At 55.0% G+C, this 24547-nt stretch overlaps 1 protein-coding gene and 1 non-coding gene across 3 annotated transcripts; both read left to right on the forward strand.

Moving 5' to 3' along the window:
* Window positions 1-707: 707 nt before the first annotated feature.
* Window positions 708-20187, forward strand: CD5 (CD5 molecule). 2 transcript variants are annotated; one of them, XM_006214925.4, is made up of 11 exons: window positions 708-827; window positions 11511-11549; window positions 13019-13330; window positions 13779-13841; window positions 14094-14426; window positions 15337-15633; window positions 16414-16539; window positions 17261-17314; window positions 18242-18361; window positions 18928-19019; window positions 19626-20187. In XM_006214925.4, exons 1-10 carry the CDS (start codon window positions 776-778, stop codon window positions 19014-19016), a joined length of 1485 nt encoding a protein of 494 aa, XP_006214987.1. In that variant the 5' UTR covers window positions 708-775; the 3' UTR covers window positions 19017-19019; window positions 19626-20187. The 2 variants fall into 2 exon arrangements, with proteins under 2 accessions (XP_006214987.1, XP_072826952.1); XM_072970851.1 differs by having other exon boundaries at window positions 18928-20187.
* Window positions 15992-16064, forward strand: TRNAD-AUC (transfer RNA aspartic acid (anticodon AUC)). Its single transcript has one exon. It is a non-coding gene; the product is annotated as a tRNA-Asp (tRNA).
* Window positions 20188-24547: the final 4360 nt, after the last annotated feature.

Below are 24547 nucleotides of genomic sequence, written 5' to 3' on the forward strand. Positions count from 1 at the left end.
GGATTTCGAGAAGCCCCAAGGAACCGAGGTCTGCCTCCATCTGCCCTTCCTGGAGTGAGGGACCTGAACCTTTTCCCAGCCACATGCCTCCCCCATCTGCTTCACAGAATGCCGGCCACCTCCCCTCATCCTCAATAGCCAGGGATTTCTTTCAGCCCCTCTGGGAACAACATGCATCGACACAAAGATGTCACACATACCCACACTGACGCAGACCCGGCGCCCATGGCTGAGCCCGCTCCATCGTGTTTGCTAGTAAAATGCCTCCGGTGGGGAGTCACCTCCGACTCGCCCCTCATCCCCGCAGGGGAGATGGATGGTTTCATTTGGCTTTTCATCTCTGAGCAAGGACTGGGGCGGGGTCCCCACTTCCCACCCTCACTCCTCACCCCAGCACCGCTCAGAGCCTGCTTGGTGGGATGTGGCCCCTGTCCCCCTCAATCCCCTCAGCCGGGCTTAGGGCGCCCGCAGGCCGCAGCCCTTTCCCAGTGTGGCAGGGTTGGCACCTGCCCCAGCCCTAGGCACCGTGGGCAGGAAGCTGGCAGAGACCGGGCCCGCCATTCGAATTGGGGCAGGTGGTTTTACCAAGGAGGAAGTTGACAGTTTCAACTTCAAACACGGGTGACGCAGGCCCCACACTGCCTGCTCCCCTGTCCCACCCCTGCCTGAGCCTGCCCGCCCCGCCCCCTCCTCCCAGAGAGGGAGACACAGGGCCAGACGCCCTCACCCACGGGTGCCGAGCTCGCCGAGGCTGAGGCAGGACGAGGCCGCGCCCATGGGGTCTCAGCATTCGCCGCTCGCCGCCTGGTACCTGCTGGGGCTGCTGGGTGAGTACCCGCTCTGGGGCTCTGTCAAGGTACCTGGTCTCGGGGTGCCAGGGTGAAGATGTCAGTTCTTTCCTCGGTCTGACTCAGGCGTGCATGTCACCTCTCTGGAGCATCATGGAGGGTTGGGGCCACCAGGACTCCTGTCTTCTCCTCCAGCCCCAGCTCAGCTCTCAGCCCTGCTTGTCCCACCCCCAGGGTCCCACCTCTGCTTCTCTCTTGCACTGTTGGGGACCTTACTGTGCCCTTCCAAGCGGAATCCATGCCAAGATCAGACTCAGCCTAGAGATCAAGTTGTGCAGTCCCCATTCCATGCAAGCTTCCCTCTGCAGCTGCTCTCCACCCCATGAGTGTCCAGGCCGTTCCTTGGATGCCTCTGGGGACAGGAAACTCAGCATCTCCTGGGCAGTTCTGATGATGCTCTGGACAGAGCGGACCTAAGCAGGGTGGGGACTGCCTCTGGATTACAGTGGGACAAAGGTCAAAGACACACCTGAGTTCATCCCAGAGGGGCCTTACCCAGGCCTGCCAGCCAAGCGTAAGCACTCTCTGGGTCTGTTCTCACTCCAGGCCTGGAGGACGGGCTTCCAGAACTCTTCCCCAGGGCCATGGTGGAAATGACCTGGGGTCTCTGGAGAAGCTGGCTGGGGATAAGGTTAGGGCTGGGTGAGGTCTGAGGCGTCCTATTTGCTGGAGGGGAGATGGTGGACCTGGCAGTCCTCCATCCCTTGAGGCCTTGGGACACTAGCTGGGGACCAGAGTCCTGCTGCTGGGGGACTCACGACACTGGTAGTGGGGAGGATCTGGAGCAAACGTGGGGTGGGGCAGGGCAGTGTACTTTGTGGCCTAAGCCCTAGCATCTAAGCCTAGCTGTGTATGACCTCAGATATGTCCCTGAGCCTCTCTGGGCCTCCACCTCCCCATTTATAAAATGCCAGGGGGTGATCTGGATGAGATCTGCCTGCTTCTCAAGGGTCTGGAAGGTGTGGCAGGGTGAGAGGTGACTGACTCAGGACAGGAACAAGCGGGAGCTTGCGGTTTCCCAGTTTGGAGGGAAAGGACTCAAGGGACATTGCCTACCTGAGCAGGAAGCCTCAGTCCTTCCCAGAGAAGGGGGCAGGCAGCTGTGTATGTGTGTGTCTGTGTCTGTGTCTGTGTGTGTTCATGGGCAAAACATGGCCTCCAAATGTAGGCTTGCCTTCCCGCCGTGTGTGTGACAGTGGACATGCGCACACATGTTCTCATGGCTGTTTTCACGTGGAACTGCAGGAGGTACAAAGGGCCTCCCATCTCCAGGGCGGAGGCTGAGAGGTGGACCTCTGCTGCCCTCTGGGACCCTCCGAGAAGCTTCTGAGTCCTCCTTAGCCCTGGAGATTCCAAGGACCAGGCCCCTAAGCCTCGCTACCTACCCCTCCCCTGTGGCCTCTGACCCCACCGGGGCAGAGAGGCTGGCCAAGCTCCCAGCCGGGAGCGGAGGTGGGAGTCTTGATCTATGGGCCTCCTCCCAAATTCCATCAGGGCCGAGGCTCCGGGCAAGACCAGGCCCAACAGAGCCCAGAGTCAGAAAGCGTTGGAGGCAGTGTCTTCAACAGAGTATAGGAACCATCTGGAAGCCCAGGAGCACATGGTTCCTGGTGTGTATGTGCATGTGTGTGTGTGAACTGGTGGGTAACAAACATTTCCATTGTTCAGTAGGTCACAGCTTAAGAAATACTTTTAAAACCATTTTTTTCTGTAAGCTTCAAAACAGGAAGGAGGTGGACCCATTACCCCCATTTTACAGTAGGGGAAACTGAGGTCCCTGGGGAGCATCCAGTGAGCTACAGAGCCCACCCCAGCCTGGTGCTCCTGCTCTCACAGAGGCCCCTCTGCACCCCGAGCTAAGAGCAAAGATGCACCAAAGCCACTCCTCCGAGTAGGAAAATGGCCGTGGGACACAACCGCCATGCAGCCACCAAGGGCTGAGGGCGCCTAGGGCTGGGGCTGGGGGCAAACAACACAGGCATCCTTCGAGCCATTCCAAGTAGAGGCATCGCCAGAGCCTTGGGGATACTGCGGCCTCCTGGCTGGCCATCAAGGTTGTGCCATAACTTGGCGGCCTTTGATACATGAAGATGCCTGTGGCCTGCTTCCCTCCGCAGCTGCCCTTAGCTCCAGCCTGCCTGGGGCTCACCTGCTGGGGGTGGGGCGTGGAGGCCACCCTAATCACCACCCAGCCGGTCAGGCCCAGCCACCGGGATTCCAGAAGCCAGCACTCGGGCGTGGGAAAGTCGTGGACTCGGCAGTTTGAATTCTCTTCTGTCGCATATCAGCTGGCTGACCATGGACCCATTCTATGAGCTTCAGTTTCCCCCTCTGCAAAATGGGTATAATAATAGGACCTGCCTCATAGAGATTGATGAGGATTAAAGGAATCAAAGAATGTTGATCCTTAGTAGGAACATCAGCATGGAGCATAGTAAGTGCTCAATTAGCATTAACCACCATCATAAATTAATTTATCATAGAAATAAATTTATTAATACATAAATTTATTGTATGAATTTATTAATTGTTATTTATTATACAATTCAGCATATAGATGTATTACTTATTATATAAAATTATTATTGTTACTATCAGCCTCAGCAAGAGACAAGGTGAAGCAGGACCTGGTGGGGAAGAGAGTCTTGCCAAATGAGAGCCAGGCCATCAGCCTCTCTCTTCCCCAATCCTCCCGCACAGGCTCGGCATCCATTCATTTATCCACCTACAAATATTTACGGAGCATCCGCTACGTGTCCAGCTCTGTGTAAAGCACTGGGGCTACATCAATGAAGGATACAGGAGTCCCTCCCCTCATAGAGGGAGCAGCCGAAATATTCACAAATTTCTAAATATCGTGATCGGGGCAATGAAGGAAACAGCAGGGCTGAGACGCAGTGACCGAGTTCACTTTCGAAGGGGCTCCCGGTCCAAGAGGTTCCCTTGTGAGGAGGTGGCGAGACCCAGATGATGGAAGGAGCCAGTCAGGCAGAGGAAAGAGGCAGGAGTATCCCAGGCAGATGGGACATCAAGGGCGAAGGCAAGGACAGGACAGGCAGACAGGGACTGTGTGTCCACAGTAGAGGAGGGGAGAGGGGGGCTCCAACTGCAAGCTGTCCCAGGCTGCAGAGCTGCAGCCCCGAGCGCCCCACCCCCAGCGGGGAGCAGTGGGACCTGGGGTCTCGAGGGCTGGCACTGACCCCTCTGGTCACTCTGGCCAGCTCCAATCATTCAGAGGGGTTTTTCCACAGCAACCAGGGAACCAGGGAAGGACTCCAACTCCACCCAATAACATCGATTGAACACCTGTCCTATGGGCATGCATGCAGGTACCTGGAGAGCAGGTGTGTGTATGCTGTGTGCCCGCCTGCTGTGTGTGTGTGTGTGTGTGTGTGTACGCACAAGCGTGAAGTCCTGTGGGGCTTGGGAGCAATCAGTCTGGGTTGGATTTCTGCTTGGCCACTCACAGATGATAAGAACACCCTCTGAGACTCAGCCTTCTCAGCTGTAAGCTGGGGGTAACCTCAGAGGTCATGGCAATCTTGAGATCTGGTTCATTCAGTCAGTCAGACAGCACGCATTTAGCGAGCATCTACTGTGTGCCCGGTACTGTCCTAACTGCTGAGGACACATGAGGAACTATCCAAATTCCTGCCCAGGTGGACCTGACTTTGTAGTTGGGGTGCGATGGGGAGGCAGGCAAGAGATGCGCTAGGTCAATGACTATATGGATGTTAGGAGGTTATGAATGATGTAGGGTTGGGGACTGGGTGCTCCTGGGGGCCGTGCTGGACCTGGGAGGGTGCAGTGTTCTCATGAGAAGATAATATTTGAGCAACTATGCACAGGAGATAGTGGGTGCACCGTGCCCTGTGGGCCTGGGGAGGACCGCTCCAGGCAGAGGGGCCATCACGCACAGGCTGGTGGCGAGGCAGAGGCAGCCATGGAGGCCTCCGTAAGGACAGGACATTTTCTCCAATGAACTCAAGCTGCCCAGGTGCCCGGCAGAGGAAACAGGGTGCTGAGTACCCTGGAGAGAAAGGGTAACTCTCACCTCTCCAGGTGCACAAGTCCTATCTTGAGCCTCAGACCAGGTGCGCTTGGGAACCCGGAATTTTTCAGGTTGCAGGTAATATTGTGTACATGCTATGTGCTCATGACACGCCGACAAGGTCCAGGCAATACCTCATAATCAAACATCCCCAGTTCTGCAGTGAAACTGAATTCACACACTAAAGGCACAAATATCTTCCCGCCAAATGCATCAGAAAAACCTTTTGGTTTTGGACTTGGAATTACAGTGGCAGATGGGACCCTGTATCACTTCCTCTAAAGCCACTACTGTCATCACGATTACCTCTGTCATTATCATGTATCCTTAGGGGGCTAGACTCTCACGTTTCCACTAAGGACCCTGATACTCCCTTATCCCTGGGGGCGCGGCTGGAAGAGATGTAGTGGGAACAGGGTAGGAAATTGGTGGCAGTTGGCAGAAGTGACTCGGATCCCATGCGCTGCCACAGATGCCCCCTTGGAGTGAGCCTCTCCCTGGCCTCAGTTTCCCCTGTCTGTACCAAGAGGCAAGCAGGCTCTGGGGTCTCCCACTGGTAGACACCCAGAGCGCCCTGTTAAGTGATGGTGTTGCCAAGAAACCAGCCTCTGAACCCTGGTAGCCGAACTGAGAGTCGGAGGCAGTTTTGAGAGGAGAGGAAAGAACAGCTTTATTGCTTTGCCCGGTAAATGGAGTCAGCAGGCTAATGCCTTAAAGACTGAGAGTCCGTCTTGGGGTAAGGGTCCTGGGGTTTTATAGAAAAATTGGGAGCAGGGAGGGTGGTAACAATCAGGTGTGAGCAGAGTCTACATTCCTTTCATCTTGGTAAGAACTTACTGCTGTTATGGAGGAATTGAGGGTCTGCCCATTTTCTCAAGGTTCAGTCCATGACCTTTCAAGACCTCTAGGATAAAAGGATAAGTTATTCTAAGAAAAGAATGCACAGGGAGGGGAGCGTGTTAGTCATAAGATCAGTTTAGTCACGAGTTCAGGCCTGAACAGCACGGTAGCCATCTTGTTAGTTTTCTACTCTTTCAGTGGTGATGGGGTTTCTGCCCTGACTCTACCACCAGTGAGCTGTGTGACCTTGGGCAAGTCACTCAGCCTCTCTGAACCTCAGTTTCTTGATCTGAAAATGGAGGTAAACACGGTCCCTTCATCACAGGGCTGTGGGCGGAAAGAATAGTTCCCCGGGTGTGAAAAGGCTTTGGGATCTGTGCCACTCTGAACAGAAAGAAGGGTTTGTCCCTGTGACAGTGGAGGCACACACTGCAGCATGAAACTCATGCAGATTCAGTCAGACACACCAGGCCACCAAGGAGAGCGTGGCGTCACAATTTAGATAGTGAAGGCCATTCTGCCCATAGTCTTGCTATCACTCGTTGGCACAGGGCCTGCGTGGGTGAGACTGGAGACCCGAATCTGCTGTTCTTTCTGCCGACTCCAGCCCCCAGGCTTCTCTTGGCATGAGTTCAGCTTGATTCTCCGCGTGTTTTGCACATAAAAAGGCCCCTGATCCAAAAGCAACCACTGCATCTGGTACTCGACCCAAGAAACAGAATTTTGGCCCTTTATGATCTTCGTTTCCCTGAGGCCCTGATACAGAATCGGGTTAACAGCCTCCACTGATGAGTGTCATTTCGGAGAAGCAGGGTTCCTGGACTTTCGAGTCAGCCTCTCATCAGAGGATGAGGGAAGGACAATCCAGAATGCCCCCAAAAGACAGTCGGCATATCATGTTTGCGGTAAATCGATGAGAATCTTATGGACCATTAGAGGGAATCACTGTTAATGGAAACAATGATTCGTCTGACTTCCAAACCGCATTAAATCAGTCTGTCGGTTTCCTTATCTGGAAAACAGAATGATGACAGTCTCTCTGATTGAGCCTGTCAGGAAGAAGCGGGGTCTCCCGTAAAACAGCCTCGCCCGGGGGTCTGCACGGAGTGAGACTCAATGAATGTCCCAGCCCTGTGACAGTGGGATCTCGATGCCCGCTGGGCCCTCAGCAGGCCACTCTCTTGCCTCCACTTCCCAGTGTGTGGGAGCTGCGGGCTCAGATCCTCACTGGTCCAGGCAGACCCCAGAGTGAGTCAGAGTCGGGCATCAAGGATATAGGCTCTGAAGCCTGCAGCCTGGGCCAAATTCTGGCTCTGCTGTAAAATGGGATCCATAATACAAGTCCACCAACATTCATCTGCAATTCCGAAACCCAAAACCCGTTTGCAAATTTTGGACAAACTGCATACAGTGCAAAATCCCGACCTGAATGAGTAGGAGACTATTTATAATCTTGCGCATCCCACTCCATGTGAAAATTCCTCACGTTCCACTGCAGAAACCATCATGTGTTTGAAGATGAGGCTCTCCAGACACAGGGTGATGGGGGTGGGGTCCCGAGGGTGCTGGCAAGCCAGGACAAAACAGGCCGAAACCTTGGGGCTCACGGCAGTGCAGCCCCATGTGGCCAAAGCATAGTGTTTTTCAAAAACATCTGGATCTTGGGGGTTTTTTAAAGCAAAACAAAACCAAAAGAAAGCTTTAAAAACAATGGACTCAAAAAAAGATGTGAACACTGCGCAGAGCAAATAAAACTCACTCGTGGCCTGATGGGGCCGGCAGGGTCGCTGTCCAGAGATCCAAAGTTAGAACCATCTGGAATGGGGGGGGGCGCAAGAGGAGAGGGGAGGGAGGGAATGTGTATGCAAATGTCTCAGAGCTGCTTTCAGGAATTAATTTACTCCTCGCTGAGGCTTCATCAGGGCAGGTAGGGTCAACGTTTAAATCTCTGCCAAGGTAGAGATGTGGAGAGGGTCTCACGGAGAATGAAAAAGCTTTCTAACTCTGGCCTTTTTGGCCCTGAGCTTTCCCTGGCTTGGCTAGTCTAAGCCCTAAGTAGCGGGGCCTCCCAGGAGAGTTTGGCAGGGCAGGGTTGGGGGCCGGCCCCCTACTGCTCCAGGTGTAGTTGCTGATGATGGATTGCGAAATGGCGCGATGCGTCCGTGCCTCGTGTCCCTCGTGGTCTCGAGGGTCCCCAGGCTTCCGTTTGCAGATTCTGCAGCAGCAGATCCCTGGGCCTTGGACTCCATGCAGGGGCTGGGCTAAGTTGTAGCCAGGGAGGGGGTGGTCAGAGGGACCCCAAGCACAGGCTGCAGGGCTCAGGGGAAGGAGGATGTTGGTCTGAGCCCCATAAGAAGTAGCTGAAAGAATGGAAATAAGTCGTGGGCAATCAAAACCTGAACAGATCCCTGGACAGACAGGAAGACGCAGCACCCAGGAAGCCTCCCAGTCAGTTACACATCTCACCTGCCCACGCCTGCCAGCTGCTGAGATGCATCAGGAACTAAGACTATAGACCCTGGAAGTTTGAGTTGAAAGAAAGGTGAGGGATGGTGGAATCTAACTTTATAGACGAAGAGACCAAACCCAGACAGGTTGAGTGGCTTGCCAAGATCGCACAGCAGATTCCTGGAAACGTCTTCCCACAGCATGTTTCACTGACTGAACGGAATCCCAAGTTCACCCCCTTTCATCAGGCGTGCACGCCAGGAACATGCAGGAACTGGTGGCACACAGGGCAGGCTGTCGCAGCCGTCCCTCTGAAAGAAAGGGTGGCAGCTGGGCCCATCAGTCAAAAGCACAGACTCTGGGCCACATGGCCTGGCTCAGAGTCCTGGCCCCAGCACTCACCAGTTGCTTAGCAAGTTACTTACTCTGTTTCCTTTTCTATAAAATGGTGGTCAAAATAACAGTGTGAAGTCTAAGTAGTGAAGTCTAAGAGAGTTACTGTGCAAAAATGCCAGGGAAAGAGTGCAGACTATAAGTGTTAATGATGGTGATGGTGATGGAGATGGCGCTGGTGACGGTGACAATGTTGGTGATGGTGACGGTGACAGTGATGGTGTTGGTGCTGCCGACCTGAGCCCAGTCAAGCTCCCAGAGGGAGGCAAAGCCCTGGAATGCATAGATGCCTTTTCTCCACAGAGCATTTTCTTCTCCAGAATTTTTCTCGGTTCCCGGGCTGTGCAGTCTTTTCCTGAGAACATTCTCTGAGCAGGGCCTGGCTGTTCTGGGTGAGATCTGCAAGGCCGGTCAGGCCCAGTCCGTGCCCTGGGGGCGTCAGGGTCTGGGAGTTCCAGAACCACAGGGTCAGGGTCTAGGTCATGTCCATTTCTGCATTCCCAAACTTGGGACTTTGGAGGCCCCATTGGGTGGCAGAGAGCAGAGAGCATGGGTTTGGAAGGCAAAATCGTGGTTCAAATCCAGGCCTTGCCAGTGGCTGGCATTGTCACCCTGGACAGGGCACTCGCCTTCTACCAACATCTACACCGTGAACATATTCAGCTCGTGTTGGGGGGCCGTGTGGAAGATGAACAATGATATTTGTAATGACCCCTCCCCTGGGAGGCTGAGTACACAGTAGGTGGTCAATAATTGGTAGCTGCCGTTAATGAATGTTGACTGTGGTGACTTTGGGAATATGCAGGTCCTAGTGGGAAAGGGAAGTGGTGAGCCCTGTGACCTGGCTCTGCAAGGATCCAGACAGGGATCCCTCCTGCTGGGGAAACTCCTGAGCAGGCCTGCAGCCCCACCACCCCTGCCCCGGGGCCCAGCCAGCTCCTCAACCAGTAACACCAGCTCTGAGGACTGAACACAGGCCAGGAAGGCACAGGGCTAAGTCCTCTACATAGATTATTTCATCTCATCCTCATGACATTGCTATCAAGTTGGTCCCTTTCTTGCTCCCATGCTGCAGATGAGGAAACTGAGGCTCAGGGGGGCTAAGAGACTGCACTCCAGGGCCCTCAGGTAGGAAGTGGCAGAGCTGGTACTCAGATCCAGCGAAAGGCATCAGTGCCCGAAAAGCTGCCCTGCGTCACACAGCGCCAAAGGGTGGATCTTTGGCCACTTCAAGCTGCCTCAGCCCTCAGGGCTTAGCCAAATAAATGAATCACTAAAGGTAGACAGTACCATTCACAATGGGGATGTGGGACCAGAGGGAAGTGGGAATGAGAAGTCAGGGGTGAGAGTTGAGGGAGGGACAAAGCCTCCTGCCTTCTCTCTCACCAAGCTAGCCGGGCATCTCCACCATGTCCTCCAAGGCTGCAATAGAGCAGATGATTGACAGTTGGCCAACCCCTTCCCAACCCAGGCCAGAGCTCTGGCCTCTGCTCTAAGTCCCACACTCCCTCTGCGTAGGAAAAGCCTTCTCCTTCCGAGGCCCAGGACTCCCCGGGCCACCATGGTGGGCTCTTGCCAAGATAGACAAAACTTACCACAGGCCACGGCTTCGTTATAAGGCGTCTTGGTTGCGGGGAGACGGCAGGTTGGCTGGTTCACCTCTCCCCTTAAAATTCTACCACCAGCTTCAGAACACGCAGGGAAAAATGGGCTTTTTACACCCAGCAACAATTTCTCAAAAGCAACTTAAACACAGCCCTTTACTGTATAAAGTGGTCACCCTGACCAGATGCCATCCCTAGATCCCAGCTGAGAAGCCAGCCCAGGGGGCAGATGGAAACCAAAACACCCGCTCTGTGACCGAGAAAGCCACGCAACAAACTTGGGGGGGGGTGCTCTGAGGCCATGCAAGCCTGCCACCCCACCGCATCCCCATCCAAATCAAACTTCTGCCCCTGCCACACGTGAGCCGGCCACAGGCTGCTCAGCCAAGAGCCCGGCAAGGAGCCACTGGGCCCCCGCTGCACAGAGGGGCTGGGAGGAGGCGGAACGTCCCACATGGCTCCCATTCCTATCAAAGTGGCACAGGCAGGAGCCAGGCCAGAGGGGAGGCCAGTTACCCCCAGACCCGCGTTCACTGGGCTCCTTCACCAACTGGCCACGTTATCATGGGCAAGTCCCTTTGCCTCTTTGAGCTCCGTTTCCTCATCTAGAACTGGGAGCTGTTAAAGGGAAATTGCTATCATTCTTATCCAGCCTTGGGAATTCTAGAAAGCACCAATGCTGTCCTGGATTCCCATTCTGGCTCATTTCTCAGCTCTCTAGAACCATGACATCCAAGCTTTTTTTGATTGAAAACAACACTCAGGAGATTTTTATACCACCATCCAAAGCACAAAAAGTGAGCCTTACCGTCACAAGACATGATGCATTCTGACATTCTCTATTCTACCCCATTTCGTTTTTTAAAAAATGGATGGTTGCATTATCACATAATTTTTAAAAATTGATGGTTGCAATGCTGCATGTTCCTGCAGAGGGACAGCATGAGGAAATTTGGGGGGGTGATGGGCTGTCGTACACCTCGTTTGTTATGGTGATTACACAGACCTATATGTGTGTTAATATTCATAGAATTGTGCATTAAGGGAAAATCAATTTTACTGCATGTTTGTTTAAAAAGTAAAGCTTTAAAACAAGAAAGAGAAGTGATGGTTGCCTTGCACTAAATTGATTTCCTGACCCCCTAGGTGTTCCGACTTGTAGGATGAAAATCCCTGCCCCTGAACCCCGTGGTGGGTGATGGCGGCCGGATGCGGAAAAGGCCATTGATCAGGCTGTGGGTAGTGAGGAGGCGGTGGGGGGGGGGCGGGTGGAGAAGGGAGTGGGGGACATACTTCATTTCCTGACGTCCTCTTTCCTTTCCGCAGTCATTTCCTGCCTCCGAGGGCTCAACTTGGAGGAGTCAGGTAAGGAAGAGCCACGCAGAGAAAGGGGCATGGAGCAGGGCTGTGATGCCACCAGGCTGTAGGGGGACCTGCCATCCCTCTGTCAGAGTGAATCCACCCTGAGGAGTTGGGGAGAGAGAGAGAGAGAGGGCTCCGACACACACATGCACATGTGCACATGCACACGCATGCACACCCACTTAAGAGGCCCATTTCAAGTCGATGCCCTCGATGGCCATAAAGCACCACACAAATGCTAGCTCTCCTGATAATTATTATTACCACCCACTCACCAGGCACAGAAAACAGACTGGCCCGTAAATGCACCTTGCAAAGTCTTGCTTCCTACCCAGTCCTGCCAGATGCTCCCTGGTCAAAGACATTTGCAGCTGAGGCTGCAGAGAGAGGCTGCACCAGACTGTAAAGTGTGTTAAATGTCTTGCCTTTGAGGGGTGGACTTTCAGCCTAGAGGCTAGTGTTTCCCAGACAGGGTTCCATGGAACTCGTTGGACCCAGGTTAGGCACTACCTCACCCCCTGCAGACTGTTGGGGTGCACAGGCCAGGTAGAAGCACTGAGAAGTCCTCCAGCGAGGAACTCTGTTAAGCATTTTCAAATTCAGCAGTTCCCAGACTCATTTGACCACAGACCTCTCTTTTTTACATTTCCTGAGATAACATCATGCTGAATGTATTTGAGGATTAATGTGGCAGGAGGGTCCCATGAAGCCACGGTGCAAAGTGAAGGGGCCACAGGGGCCCTGATGGGCCCTGAGCCAGGACCTGGAACCCTGTGATGGCAGCCTAGCTCCCAGCTCTAGCGAGACTGCACCTGCTGTGCGAGCCCACTTCTGTAACATGTGAGAATGGGCAAAACTCATCTCAAGTGACAGAAAGCAGATCAGTGGTTGCCTGAGGCCGGATTCAGGGAAACTGACTACAAAAGGGTGTGAGGGAAGTTTCCGGGCGATGGGGACGTTCTCTGTCTAGAGGGTGGCAGTGGCCACAGGCATGTGTATGTTTGTCATCTTCCACTGAACAAGTGCCCTTAAGATGAGTGCCTTTGCCTGAATGTAAATAATACCCTATAACATTGAATTTACAAGTTAAAGAGTAAAAACCCAATCAGGCACCGGGCCCTATCCGGGATCTATTGAAACAGAATTTCCAGGAGTGGGGCGATTCTGCTGGACGGTGGGTGCCGAGAACCCCTAGCTCACTGCTCCAAGTTCCCCTGGGCTCTGGGGTCTCCAGCCCCATCCTCCTAGGCCTGGTTTCAAGAGACCACCTAGGGCAGGAGCAGCACCAGCCCGAGTCTCTGGGAAGACCCTGCAGGGCCCCAGGGGAAGCTCACAGGAGAAGCCAAGCAGGCAGCGCGTGGGCAGAGGGAGCCTCCCTGGGTGTGGGCGCCAGGCGGGGAGGGTGCAGCGAGGGGACCTCATGGAAGGCCCTTTCCCACCTGACCCCCACCCTCACCTCTTTGACCCCCTAGAGCCCAATGTGAGACTCAGCGGTTCCGGCTCGCGGTGCCAGGGCCAGCTGGAGGTCAACACCAAGGGCACGTGGTACATGGTGCACAGCCAGAGCTGGGGCCTGAGCCCGTCCCGCCAGGACTCCGCCGGGGCCTCAAAGCTCTGCCGGCAGCTGCAATGCGGGGAGCCCTTGTTCCTCGCCCACTCCCGTCACCTCACAAGGAAGACATTCCTGGGTCAGATCACTTGCCATGGACAAGTGGGGTCCTTCTCCAACTGCAGCTTGAGCTCCAGGACAAACTGGCCAGAACCTCTGGCCCTGATCTGCTTAGGTGAGTAACTAGCTGGCCACGGGGGTTCCCTGGGCTTGGCGCCAGCCTCAAGGAGACAGCCCAGGGCCTGTGACCTGGAGCCTGAGCAGGCAGGTGGAAAGGGTCCAGGATTTACAACCACCCCCTCAGAAACATACACTGGTGGGGAACTGGAGGGGGCAGGCTGAGGGGGTGCCGGCACCTGTCTGGTAAGATGGAAAAAGTTGAGGATCTGGTTCTGCCAACTGCTAACTTCTCTCAACCTCTGTTTTCCCAACTGTAAAACGAGCTGGTACTCCCCGCCTCATAGGAGGCTGAGAGACATTGTGCGGGCCGAGGGGGCTTGCATCCTGAGTTCTGGGTCTTTCTCAACACTGCCAGTTGCCCCCAGCTCTCCGCACACCCCCATCTCTTCCTTCGTCCCTCCCAGGGTCCCCAGCTCCTCTCTAACCAGAGTGTCTATTTGCAGAGCCACAGAAGACGACGCCTCCTCCCACGAGCCCCCCGCCCACAACCACGCCGGAGCCGACAGGTAAAAAGATTCTGAGGGCCTTGGGGGTCGGGGGTTGGATTTAGCAAGTGAAAACACAGGATGTGCAGTTACACTGGACTTTCAGATAAGAATGAAAAGTTTTAGTGTAAGTATGTTCTACACAATATTTGGGACCTTACCATATCCCAGGGCTGTCGGCTAGTCCATGTGTTAGAGCCACTGAGCAAGGAAGGCCCCAGGGCTGGTCATCAGTGCTCAGCTCCGCTCTCCCCCATGCCTCTCTTCCCCCAGCTCCTCCCAGGCTGCAGCTGGTGGCAGGTCCCGGGGGCCTGCGCTGTGCCGGCGTGGTGGAGTTCTACAGAGGCAGCCTGGGTGGCACCATCAGCATCGAGTCCCAGGATGGGACCCAGGACCTGGGGAACCGCATCTGTGCAGCCCTCCAGTGTGGCTCTTTCCTGAAGCATCTGCCGGAGACCGAGGCCACCAGGGCACTAGAGGCTGGAGAGAGCGGGCCCTTGCCAATCCGATGGAAAATCCAGAACACACGCTGTGCCTCCCTAGAACAGTGCTTCCGAAAAATCCAGCCCCAGGCAGGCGGCCAAGCTCTTGGCCTCATCTGTACTGGTGAGTGGGGCCCGGCCAAGACCCATGGGCATCCCCAGATAGTCAGTCACCACACGGTCTCCAGGCAGAAGCAGCCCCCAAGGATCTCTTGGCCTGAGGAGAGGAAAATCTGGCTGGCTCTCAGGCCCACCCACCCTTCTGCTAGGAGGCCTCTGCAGGCTCTAACCTGCAAAACCAAACCTAGAGGTCTTGCTTTTGATTTTTTTTTTCCTAAATAGGAGATATACTAGGGCTTTGAAGATGCATGTTGCTATAGAAATTGGCCAAAGCTGGTGAGATCACAACTCACTCTAACCTGAGCACGTGTGGGCCTCCAGGCCCAACCCTGTCAAGCAGAAATGAATTCAGTCTCCACTGGGCCAGGCCCTTTTATGAAAGCCTGTCCTTCAAGGCTCAAGGCCTGGGCAGTGGACCCCTGGGTTCTGTCCCATCCATGAGTCACCAGGACTCAGAGCAGGAGGTACTTCCCCCCACCCAGACCTCTGTTTCCCCTTTCTGAAAAGCCCTTCCTCCTCCTGAGGGGGAAGCAAGAGAATGAGAGGATGTTCCCAGGAGAAAAGTGGATCCAGGTGGAGCCGATTCCTCACGGCTCATCTTTTCCTGCCCCTGGGCAGAGGCTGACTCCCTGCAGGTGGCTGCCGAGGGGCACTGCCACCTGCCGGCCCCTTCACTGAAAGTGCCAGAGCTGTTGCAGCTGTGCAGGGGGCCCAGGGACAGAGCTTGATGGGGGAAATGCAGGAAAGGATGTCAGAAGAAGGAAAAGGCAGAAAGGAAGGTGGTCTCACAAGGTGCCCTGCCGCCCCCACCCCCGAGAGCTGGGCCCTGCCAGGGTCCCCACTTTGCCAGTGCCACAGGGCCCAGGGAACTCCCGCCCAGCCCACCACCTCACCTCCCCTTGCTTTCCCCCCAGATTTCCAGCCCAAGGTGCAGAGTCGCCTGGTTGGGGGCAGCAGCTCGTGTGAAGGCGCCGTGGAGGTGCGCCACGGCAAGCAGTGGGATCCCCTGTGCGACAGCTCCTCGGCCAAGGGCGCGGCAGCACGGTGGGAGGAGGTGTGCCAGGAGCAGCAGTGCGGCAACGTCAGCTCCTACCAGGTGCTGGATGCCACCGAGAAGACCTCCCAGGGGCTCTTCTGTCCCTCAGGGAAGCTGTCCCAGTGCCACCAGCTTCTAGAGAGAAAATCCCACTGCAAGAGGGTGTTTGTCACATGTGAGTTGGCCACAGGCCATGGTGGTTGGAGGGCGGTTCTGGATTTTCCTTCTAGGACTCAGTCAATGAGCCCTTTTCTGAAGAGCAGGCCCAGGGCACTAAACAGAGAGCCCCGGAGACCCAGGAAAGTGTGGGGAAATGACAAATAGGGGTGGGGAGGGGACGAGAGTGCTGAGACAGCAACGAGCATGAACCATAAAGGGGAGACTGGCCGTAACTGTTAGGCAGCTAATGAATGACAGGACTCTCATTCCATTTTCTATCTTCCAGATGGGAGACAGAAAAGCAAGGGAGTGGTGCTGCTCATTCGCTGCACTAGTGGTACCTGAATAGCACAGGAGAGAGAGAAACGAGGGGCGGGGGTAACAGCTCAGTGGTAGAGCGCATGCCTATCATGTATGAGGCCCTGGGTTCAATCACCAGTACCTCCATTAAAAAGAGAGAGAGAGAGAGAGAAATGGCTGGCTGGCTACTGGTATACAGTCTTATACTGGTATGTGATGGCAAGGTGATCACTTATAAGCAACTGGCTAATGGTAGAAAGTTACAGAGTTGAAAACAGGGGTAGCAAACGATAGCCATCCGGATGATCAATTGTTAGATAGTAAATCATGGATAAATGACTGTGCAGCAGAGAATTTCAGAGATGGGTGGAGAGAGAGCCAGATACCGCACTTGCTGGTGAATTACTGGGGAAGCAGGCCGGCCCGCAGCTTCCCGCTGATGGATAGTTTCCAGAGCTCCCAGGCCGGAATGACCTAACCCCTCTGCCTCCCGCAGGCCAGAGCTCGAGCCCGGCAGGCCTGGGCGCCGGCACCGTGATGAGCATCATCCTGGCCCTCGTGCTGCTGGCAGTGCTGCTGGTTGTGTGCGGCCCTCTCGCCTACAAGAAGCTGGTGAAGAAATGTAGGTGTCCGTGCCCCAGATCACATTCCTCTCAAGGCCCCGCGTGGGGAGGCTGGGCGGGCTGCACTCAGAGGGGTCCCACCTCCAAGAGCCGGCTGCCAGCACCCCTGCTCACCAGCCAGTCCTGCCCCTCTCCTGTCCCCCCTCCCTCCCAGGCCCTTCTCTGCTCAGAGGAACAAACAGAAAGTCAGGAAAATCCCTGATAAGCCCACATCTGGAGCCCAGCTGGGACCCACTCCAGGCTGAAGGGAGGGCGTGGCCATCCTTTAGACCTGGGTGGGTCAAGGGGGTCATCAGCCCCCACTCTGATCTCAGAAGACACAAGTCCCAGGCCAGGCCCCACCACCTACCAGCAGATTGAACCACTTCCTCTCTGAGCTGATTTCCTCCAGCAACAACTGGGCGATGGGAGACCTTGCGAATGTAGAGGGTATTCCCCTGGCCTGGCAGAACTCAGGAGAAAATCATTCAGAGACAAGAAAGTGAGGCGGGAGAGGCCGGAAGGAGAAAGCCCAGAGGTGGGCAGGGTTGGCGAGGTCCCTGGCGCCCTCTCAGGTCTTAAGTCTGGTTCTAGAATTCTCTCCAGGAGAACCAGCCCCTTAGCATGCACCTGCTGCCTCCTCCCTCCTTCTCTGACTCACCCCACCCAGCCCCACCCCTCCCTCACTCGACCCCTCTCCCTAACCCCTATCCTGATGTGTCTTTCCTGTCTGTCGCCCAGTCCGCCAGAAGAAGCAGCGTCAGTGGATTGGCCCAACGGGAATGAATCAGAACAGTAAGTATCCCCAGAGGCAGGGTCCTTCCTTGGCCCCAGCCAGTGTCCCCCAGGCTGAGGAAGGAGGCCGTGGAGCAGGGTCACAAGTCACCGCTGACCACAGATGGAGCCAGTGCAGTGGCTGCTTGAAGCCTCTGATCTCCACCATGCTTGTCTAATGTGGCTCTGGCCACAGGTGTGAACAGGTGGCACTCGGAAAAGGGGACTCCATGATCCAAAGGGTGTGGGAATCGATGAGTTCAGCAAGCCAGACATGATTCTTTACTTCAGGACTTATCAGAACCTTCATTGGCATTTTTGCACTGTTCATCTCTGGAGTGGGCATATGTTTCTTAACGGGTTGTTCGAGCTAGATTTACCGTGGAACATCTTTATCATGGAGCAACTTTAAGAAGCCAGTTTTAAAACCTTTTGATGCAGCCAGCCCAACCCCCACCCGTGTTCTCCACCCCCCTCTCCTTCTGGCCACAGCCCTCCCCCTGCCTCCAGTCCACATTCTCCCCTGCTTCACATGTCAAGGGCCAGATCCTTCAGGAAGGCTGTATGTTGTGAAGTCTTTCTTACAATATAAAGACCCTCAGCTCCAGGAGGTCAGGGACCGTATCTGTCCTATCACTTGTGTTCCAATCCCTTGCTTGATAAATGTTTGATGACTGACTGACTGACTGACCAACTGACTGAAGGCCCACCAGCCAATCAGCTTGCAAGCCAATCCAAAGCTGCTCTAAAACTCTGAGCCCTGCTAGAATGAGACTCCCCAGGAAGAAATGGAAAAAGAAATGCATTGAAAGATCTCTGGGGCCCTTGCTTCCCACACCACCCCCATTACATGGTGGGAAGAGGAATTTTGAGTCCTGGGCCACTGTTGGGGAGGAGGAAGAGGAGGACAGAGCAGCAAGTCTAATGACACTCCCGTCTCCTGCTCAGTGTCTTTCCATCGCAACCACACGGTGACCGTCCGGACCCAGGTGGAGAACCCCACGGCCTCCCACGTGGAGAATGAATATAGTCAGCCTCCGAGGAACTCCCAAATCTCAGCCTATCCAGGTAAGCACTGGCTGGCACTCCTAGGAACGAAGGCAGGGAGAAGCAGAGGGCCACATGATTGCTCGGAAAGAGAAGGGAGGCTGCAAGGGGATGGTGGTGTTGGGAACAGTGGGGGGTGGGGGGTGGAGGGGATCAAACTGCCCCTTTGACAGCCAGTCACCGCAGGGTGTGGAAGGGATACAGCTTAACAGGCCGCTCAGCTAGAGAGAGGAACATGCGGGATGCCATTAACCTCAGCACTGCTGTGACTGAAAGGGCCTGTTTCACAATAAATGAGGCCCCTTGAATTCCTTTGAGGCAGAACAGAACCATCCATCAGTGGCCCGCAGAGCCCTGTATCGAATACTCCCTGACTGGTGCTGACAATTAAGCCCCAGGCAGCCCGGAGTTCAGCATCATTAGTGGACACTAGCTGATTCCATCACAACAGATCCAGGGCTGTTGAGCCACCAGCTCAGAAAGCCTCTGTGATCTTCCAACCCCTGCGGGGCTCTTGGCTCTAAGGGCTCTCTCTGTGTAGCCTGGAGGGACAACCCGGCTGCAAGTGGCCTCCTTTCTTTCCGCAGCTCTGGAAGGGGCCCTGCATCGGGTCTCCACCCAGCCTGATAACTCCTCCGACAGTGACTATGATCTGCATGGGGCTCAGAGGCTGTAAAAGGTGAGCCCGGCCCTCGGCCCCGGGACCCCTGCACAGCCCTGGAGACAAGCACCAGCCACCCAGTTCCTCACCTCCTGCTCACCCTGCCCATCCAAGACCCAGGGGAGGTGGGGGTGGGGAGGGGCTGGCTGAGCATCTCGGCCCTTGGAAAGCACAAGCATCCGCAGCTCAGGAGACGGCAGCTGATTCGGCAATTCGAGCAGAGGGATCGTGGCCCTTAACCACCACCTTAAACTCCATCTCAGAAGACCGCACAGAAGAGCTCCTAAAAATAGGGGAAAGATTAAGAGATACAAACGACTATGTATAAAATAAATAAGCTACAAGGATATATTGTACAGCACAGGGAATATGGCCAATATTCTATAACTACAAATGGAGTGTAATCTATAAACATTTTGAATCACTATGCTGTGCACCTGAAACTAATACAATGTTGTAAATCAGTGACCCCTCAATTTTTTAAAAAGCACCCCTAAGAGTGTCCAAATGGACTTGCACCAGCAAGAAGGAGAAACCACTGTCCCTGATACTGAACGGGGGCTTTGGGGGCCCATCCCCCACCTCCCTGCACCATCTCCTCAGACACATTTCGTCACCCCACAGAACCAGGAATCTGGAACAAACGTCAAGAGCCAGAACTTTTGTCCTGAGAACTCTCTGCAGTCACTGCTTGGAAACGATGTCCCGGTTCCTGCTCGGTTCCTGCCTGGTTCCTGCCCAGCAGGGACATGGACATGACTCTCCAACACGTCCTACTGCCCTGCAGAGGCAGGCCAGCTCTGACATCTCCCCACTGAGCCCCGCCCAGGTGAAGACCCCCAACACAGCTCAGCTGGCCCCTCCAAGTGTGGAAGCTGTGAAAGGGTGGAGCCCTGAAACAAGCAGCCCTCCCCAGCAGAGACACTCGGGGTCCAGACCCGGGCAGCCCCCTACCCTCGTCCACAGGATGCTGTGCAGGATCGGTTCTCTTCTCAGACTTTGACCCCATGGGGCCCACAAGGAAGTCACACCTGGGGGGTGGGGGTGGGCTGATTTCTCTCATGTATTTTTAATATGTTCTTTGTAAATAATGTTTTTTCTGCTTCCTGAGAACTTGCTTGCCTGCCCTCCTCAGTCCAGGGTCCACCCTGTGGATCCCTCTGGGGCTGCCAGTGGGAAGGGGATGTACCGGGCAGGCAGGGGGCTCTGCAGCCTCATGGTCAGAGGGCTGCGGACCTGACACAGGACTGCCTAGCACATCGCGGCCACTGCCAGCCAGCACGTGCGTGCGCGCCCAGGCTGTGTGTGGCTGCCTGACTTGGAGCCTCGTCACCAGCCCACCAACAGCCTGTCATCTGGTCCCTGCCCCCTACCCACCTCGCAGCCGCTCACTCGACCGAGAGCAGGGACCGCTGGCTGTCAAGCCTAAACCAGCTCCCCCACCTCAGGGCCCTGCACAAAAATGGTACCTGGTAAATCCTAGGCGACTGGGGGTTTGGGTCAATGAACCTTCTAACCTGAGGGTCAGAGAACCGGGCTGAACATTCCTGTGGGTTAAATCACTCCCTTAACTAAAATAATCTCCTTACTCCCTGGAGAAACAGACACATACCTAACCCTGCGGTGGCCAGGTTTCCTTAACTACAGTGGGACGAGGACCTCTGACTAGGAACTTAAGGGCCCAGTAAAGGGAGAGTGTGTGCCTGGCCTCACCGAGCCCCGGGCAGCTGACAGTTCCCCGAGAAGAGGTCTTGGGGCTGAGGCCTTTCCCCACGTGATTTGGCCCTGTATCTGCTGGGAGCAACAGATACCGATGGTCCGAACCACAGATGCTAACTCTGGAAGAGCAAAAAGAAGTTACTAGAAGGATATGGCGAGGGTGGGGGTGTGCTCATAGAATCGGGGAGCTGGAGGGACACCTGCACGCCTGAAGAGCCTGGCCAGCACTCTGCTCCACCAACATCCTCCTACCAGCCCTCCCGCCCACCCCCGTTCCTGTGAGAGCCCGGGGCGTGGCTCTGCCCTGACCCTGCCGGGAATCCGGAAATGGGGCCACCCAGTCACCTTCCTGTACGTGGCAGGGGCTCCTATACTGGAGGGGCTCCTCCAAAGGGAACTGGGAGGCTGCTCTCAGGAAGGGGCTCTAAGGACCTCTTACTGCACCTTTCTGGAAAAAAGCTCTTTAATCTCTAGCTTGGCCACCATGGCCTACTTGGAAAACAAACCAACCCCCAAAAGAGATGCATTGAGCAGAAAGTCTCTTTACAAGACTGTTTTCCTAGTAGTGGCTGGCTTGGGCAATGTATTTCCAGAAAGATCTGTTTGGTTAAGCAGCTGAATAAGAATCATCTCAGCCATGGAGGCCCCTTTGTCACAGGCCAGTCTTGGTGGGGAGGCACAGCCCGCGGGCCGCTGGTCAGCGCTGCTTCCCTGGTGAGAAACTCACAACGTCTCCCTCGGCTGGAGAAGGTGCCCCGCTGGGACCTGGGCCCACCTGGGTCCACATTCCAGCCTGCAGCCCCCAAGCCAGAGCAGAGCAGGTACACCCTCTGCCTCCGCCAGAGGGGGCAGCTCACCAGTATATCCCCACAGCCTAGCCCCCTCCCCTACATCATGCTGCCCACCTGACCCTCACGGGCAACCTGAGTCTAGCACATTCTCCTCACGTTAAGTCAAGGAAACTGGGGACTCCAGAAGGAAAGCTCGCTCGGATCACCAAGTACGGGTCTAACTTCAAACGTGTCAGGCCTCTTGGGTCTGGGAGGACTGAGTGGAACAACCTGATGGCTGAAAGGGCACTTCAAATGGCCTCACCAAGCTAACACAGCAAAGTATCCTTCTCACCGAGCTAGGAATCTGAACTTGGCACTTAGAGCTTGTCCCCGAGCAGCCCACACTGCAGCGAGAGGCCCACTGCGGTCTGGCAGAGGATGCCCAGTGATTTCATGCAGCGAATGCAGAGAGGAAGGGCATGGGGAGGACCTGTAGGCCAAAGTGAAGGTGGGGAGGGCCTGGGGAGAAGGGATAGCGGAGAGCAGCTGGGGTGACATGCACTGAGTGACCAGAGGAAGCAGCTCTCCACCGAGCAGCTTAGAAAGTGGCGTTTCCTCTATTCATCCGAACCTGGGTACACCCTGCCACCACCCTGGGACCAACTTGGAGCAGGTGACTTGATGCCCCCCTCCCCAACCCTGTGAGCTTTTCAGCTTCTTCCTACAAAGCCTCCTAGCTCTCCCTGCTGTCCTGCGTCCTCAGTCCCGGACACACTTGCAAGGCAAGAGTTCAGGAGGCAGCAAAGGGCAGTAACCCTCTGACCTGACCTCAGACAGATTGACCTGTGGGCTTAGATTCCCCAGGCTTTTCTCCGGACGGTGGCCTCTCGAAGCCTGACAACTTCTGGGGCCACAAAGGCATCTCAGAGGAACCCCTGAAGCCAGATCAAGTCTGCAAGTCTGGTCTCCACACCATCCCCCTAGGCTGTGTGGCCTGGTCACTGAACCACCCACCCTGCAGTCTCCTCCTGTTGTTTAAACTTGGGAGTCAAAGGGCCACTATGAGGACCCCACAAGAAAATGCCCATAGACGGTTAATACACGGTGCAGCCCGCTGAGTATTCAATACTGGAGATTCTCGGCACCTCCAGGCCTTATCCCCAGGCCGCCTGCCCTTGTCACCTTGCAGGGAAGGAAAAGCAGAGGGCTGAGTTGAGGGTCCGTTAGAAACTTGGCCTAGAAACCTGGCCTCCTGACTCCCTGAAGCTGCACTTCCTCCTGAAAGCAGAAGGCACTCTTTCAGGTCTCACGATGACCATCTGAGCTCAGGGCGAGCTAGAGAGGGAGGCAGAAGACTGCGTGGTTCCACAGACAGTTCAGCGGCCTGCTGCCCCTCTATCCCAGTTTAGAAATGGGATGAGATTCTGACCCCAGCTGCGGGGCCTGGCAAGCCCAGCAGGTGGCAGCACTGCGGCGGCCTGTGCTCCGCTGAGGCCGGCACGCCCCCTAGTGGGGCTCTGTGGCCTGGCACCGCCCAAGCTCTCCCCCAGGACCAGGGAAACGTGCCCGCGCCAGCGTGAAAATGCCTCAGATGAGGAGACGGCCGGCGTAGGAATGGAAAGGGAAATGCTTTAAGAACCAGGCCCGGGGGGTGCAGGACCAGGGGAGGGCAGCAGCTCAAGAAACAATATCTAGAAAGATGGGGCTTTGTGAACAGGAATCAAAGAAGCCTTTCAGCAGGGCAGGATCCTGAAGGCTGCGGGAGAAAACGCAAAGCAAAGAATGCTGCTCATCATCCATCATACGGGGAATCAAATCATTAGCCACTGCAGTCGCTGACCGACAGTGCACCCTGGAAGGCTGTGGGGTGAAAAACGGGATAAGGCACTCCGTGCTTTGGAAAAACAGGCTCCTTAAATAGATACCTTAGGGGAAAAAATGTTAATGAACCCAGGTTCTTGCACCTTCCCATACAGAGAACAGATCATTAAAGGAGATAGCTGGTTTGTGACATCCTCACTACTAACAGTAATTTTTACCAAGATGGATGCTTGACCGCACACATTCCCCAAACAAAATCATATATACACTGGCTTCTCAGAGCTACTGAGAGGCTGTTTCCTGGGCAACTGTCCTATAGTAAGGTCCCCGAATAAAACTGAAGCCCATAGCTCTTACATCGTGTTTTTCTTTCAGTTGACAGTTTTGGTGACCACAAAGGGACCCAGAGCAGCTTCTCTCCACACCTGAATTCTCCAAGGACCTGGAGCCTTGGTACCAGCAAGGGCCCCTTGTGCCCATCTGCCTCCTCGGTGAGCCCAGACGACTGGGTGAGTCTCTCCTGAGTCTCAGATCTTCCATCTTGGTTGACAGTCCATTCAGTGTTAGTTTTAAAAGTACCCGACTTCTCAGTTGACAGATACTGAGAAAATTGTTCAGTTGAAAGATACTTGGAAGGTTCGGACTGGGAGATTAGGTAGGAGACTGGCCTGACATCCTTCCTCAAACTGGCCATTTTACAGGGTTTGCCAGTACGAAAGTGAAGATACCATATGAGAGCTTTCAGCTCCAAAGGGCCACAGCTCCACCTGGCCAGTTACGGCTTTCTCGGGCAACTGAGAAATTTACGGGAGTGGCGGAGGCGAATCCTCCTAACATGCAGCAGTCCCACAGGGAAACCCACTCATTAATCTGAAAAACTAGCTTCCAGGGAGCCACACGTAGAGACTGGCCATCCAGTGCTTTGAGCGCCTGGGGAGGGTTTAGCCTGTCAGGAGAAACTGAGACACACAGAAGAGTTGAAACGATTTTAGGGTGACACCTAGAGGTGCCTGACTGCACGTACACCCTGGCCAAAATTATATGCATACTGGCTTCTCCCCCTACCTCTGTGGAGCAGTTTCTCAGAGCCACCGAGATATAATTCTTAGTAAGGCCTCCGAATAAAACTGAAATCCCCAACTCTCATGTTTCCCGTCTTCCTTTCAGTCGACAAAATCAATGCCTCACAGGCAGCCACATCTTCCGTTCTTAAATTCACCGGAGCCACAAAAC

This window comes from Vicugna pacos, chromosome 10 (assembly GCF_048564905.1).
Source record: "Vicugna pacos chromosome 10, VicPac4, whole genome shotgun sequence".
Taxonomy (NCBI): domain Eukaryota; kingdom Metazoa; phylum Chordata; class Mammalia; order Artiodactyla; family Camelidae; genus Vicugna; species Vicugna pacos.

Excerpts from the sequence above, each read along its gene's own strand:
- CD5 (XM_072970851.1), top strand. The coding sequence starts at position 776 with ATGGGGTCTCAGCATTCGCCGCTCGCCGCCTGGTACCTGCTGGGGCTG. Across the intron at positions 11,550-13,018 it reads GCTCAACTTGGAGGAGTCAG|AGCCCAATGTGAGACTCAGC; the intron begins GTAAGGAAGAGC and ends TTGACCCCCTAG. Across the intron at positions 17,315-18,241 it reads AACGGGAATGAATCAGAACA|TGTCTTTCCATCGCAACCAC; the intron begins GTAAGTATCCCC and ends TCTCCTGCTCAG.